The following is a 1,363-nucleotide window of genomic DNA, read 5'->3' as shown; positions in this document are numbered from 1 at the left end:
TGGGGGGGAGGGGGGATCCCGTGGCCTTCCCGGACCGTGTCCGTCATGGAGGTGCTCCGCGGGAACTTCCCGTCCAGCAAGGAAGCGGCCAGTTTCTCGTCTTCCCCTGGAAAACACGGGAAAGAGCAAAGTCAGGGGTGAATTTCTCGTCTTCTGCCTGGAAAACAAGGAGGGAAGTGGAGTCAGGGATGAGTTTCTCATCTCCAGCTGGAAAACAAGGAAAAGAGTGGAGTCAGGGAGAAGTTCCTTGTCTTTCCCTGGAAAACAAGGAAAACAATGGAGTCAGGGATGAGTTTCTGGTCTCCACTTGGAAAACAAGGAGAGAGGTGGAGTCAGGGATGAGTTTCTCTTCTCTACATAGAAAACAAGGAAAAGAGCAAAGTCAGGGAGGGGTTTCTCATCTTCCGCCTGGAAAGCAAGGAAAACAATGGAATCAGGGACGAGTTTCTTGTCTTCCCAAGGAAAACAAGGAGAGAAGCAAAGTCAGGGATGAATTTCCCGTCTCCACGTGGGAAACAAGGAAAACAGAGGAATCGGGGATGAGTTTCTGGTCTCCACCTGGAATACAAGGCGAGCAGTGAAGAGGACATTCCCAGAGAATTCCCAGAGTGGGACAAACAGGGAAGTGCCTGGGCTTGTTCCTCCCACCCCATTTTGTTCCCAAGGTTTTTCCTCTTTCCAAGCCTCACTGGACAAGGCTCGGAACAAATTCCAGTGGAAGGGACCAGCTCCGAGACTGGAGGAACCACCCGGCACTGGGACAGAATTCCCTGGATCCCTGGGAGCGTCCAAGGCCAGGTTGGAGCAACCTGGGATAGCGGAAGGTGTCCCGTGGAAGGGCTGGGAATGGGATGAGCTTTGAGGTCGCCCCAACCCAAACCATTCCATCATTCCATGAAAGCCTCACCACAGGCACATTCCCATGGGATCAGCTCCCCCTGGAGTTATTCCCACCCCTTCCCGAGCAGGCTCCGGTGACGGAAGTGCTGCCACCGCCAACGTGCCAGACATCCGAGTGCCACCGGCACGGGCGCCGCTCCCGTCACGCTTCCCGCTTTCCCGAGGGGTGACATCTGTTCCCGAGTGCCAGACGGAGCTCGGCAGGGTCTAGCAGGAATTCCTGCTTTTTCAGGGAATACTCGGAGAGACCGCGAGGATTTGGATGGAAAAGGAGGAAAAATCGGGGTGGATTGGGATGATTTAAGGGCCTTCCCAACCCGAGCTGTTCCACGATCCTAAAATCCACTCACGCCACGATTCCCTCCCTCCATTCCCAGCTCCGGCCTCATTCCCAAGCCCGGATTCGCCGTGCTCACCCCTCCTTTGGGAAAATTCCTCCTTCCCAATCCCTGCTCCGCTCTTC

The 1,363-nt window shown here is 55.2% G+C and overlaps 1 protein-coding gene across 1 annotated transcript in view; it reads right to left on the bottom strand.

The window, feature by feature from the left end:
- The window catches only part of LOC103625269 (SH3 and multiple ankyrin repeat domains protein 3), a gene marked incomplete at both ends in the record, with an annotated part of 100,186 nt that overhangs the window by 18,440 nt on the left and 80,383 nt on the right, over positions 1-1,363 (bottom strand). The window contains one exon of the mRNA XM_017727124.1: positions 9-106. Coding sequence (XP_017582613.1) covers positions 9-106 — 98 coding nt within the window. The remainder of the gene's footprint in view (positions 1-8; positions 107-1,363) is intronic.

Source organism: Corvus brachyrhynchos, unplaced genomic scaffold (assembly GCF_000691975.1).
Source record: "Corvus brachyrhynchos isolate BGI_N302 unplaced genomic scaffold, ASM69197v1 scaffold692, whole genome shotgun sequence".
Lineage (NCBI taxonomy): Eukaryota > Metazoa > Chordata > Aves > Passeriformes > Corvidae > Corvus > Corvus brachyrhynchos.
This window is presented reverse-complemented; position numbering and strand designations above follow the sequence as displayed.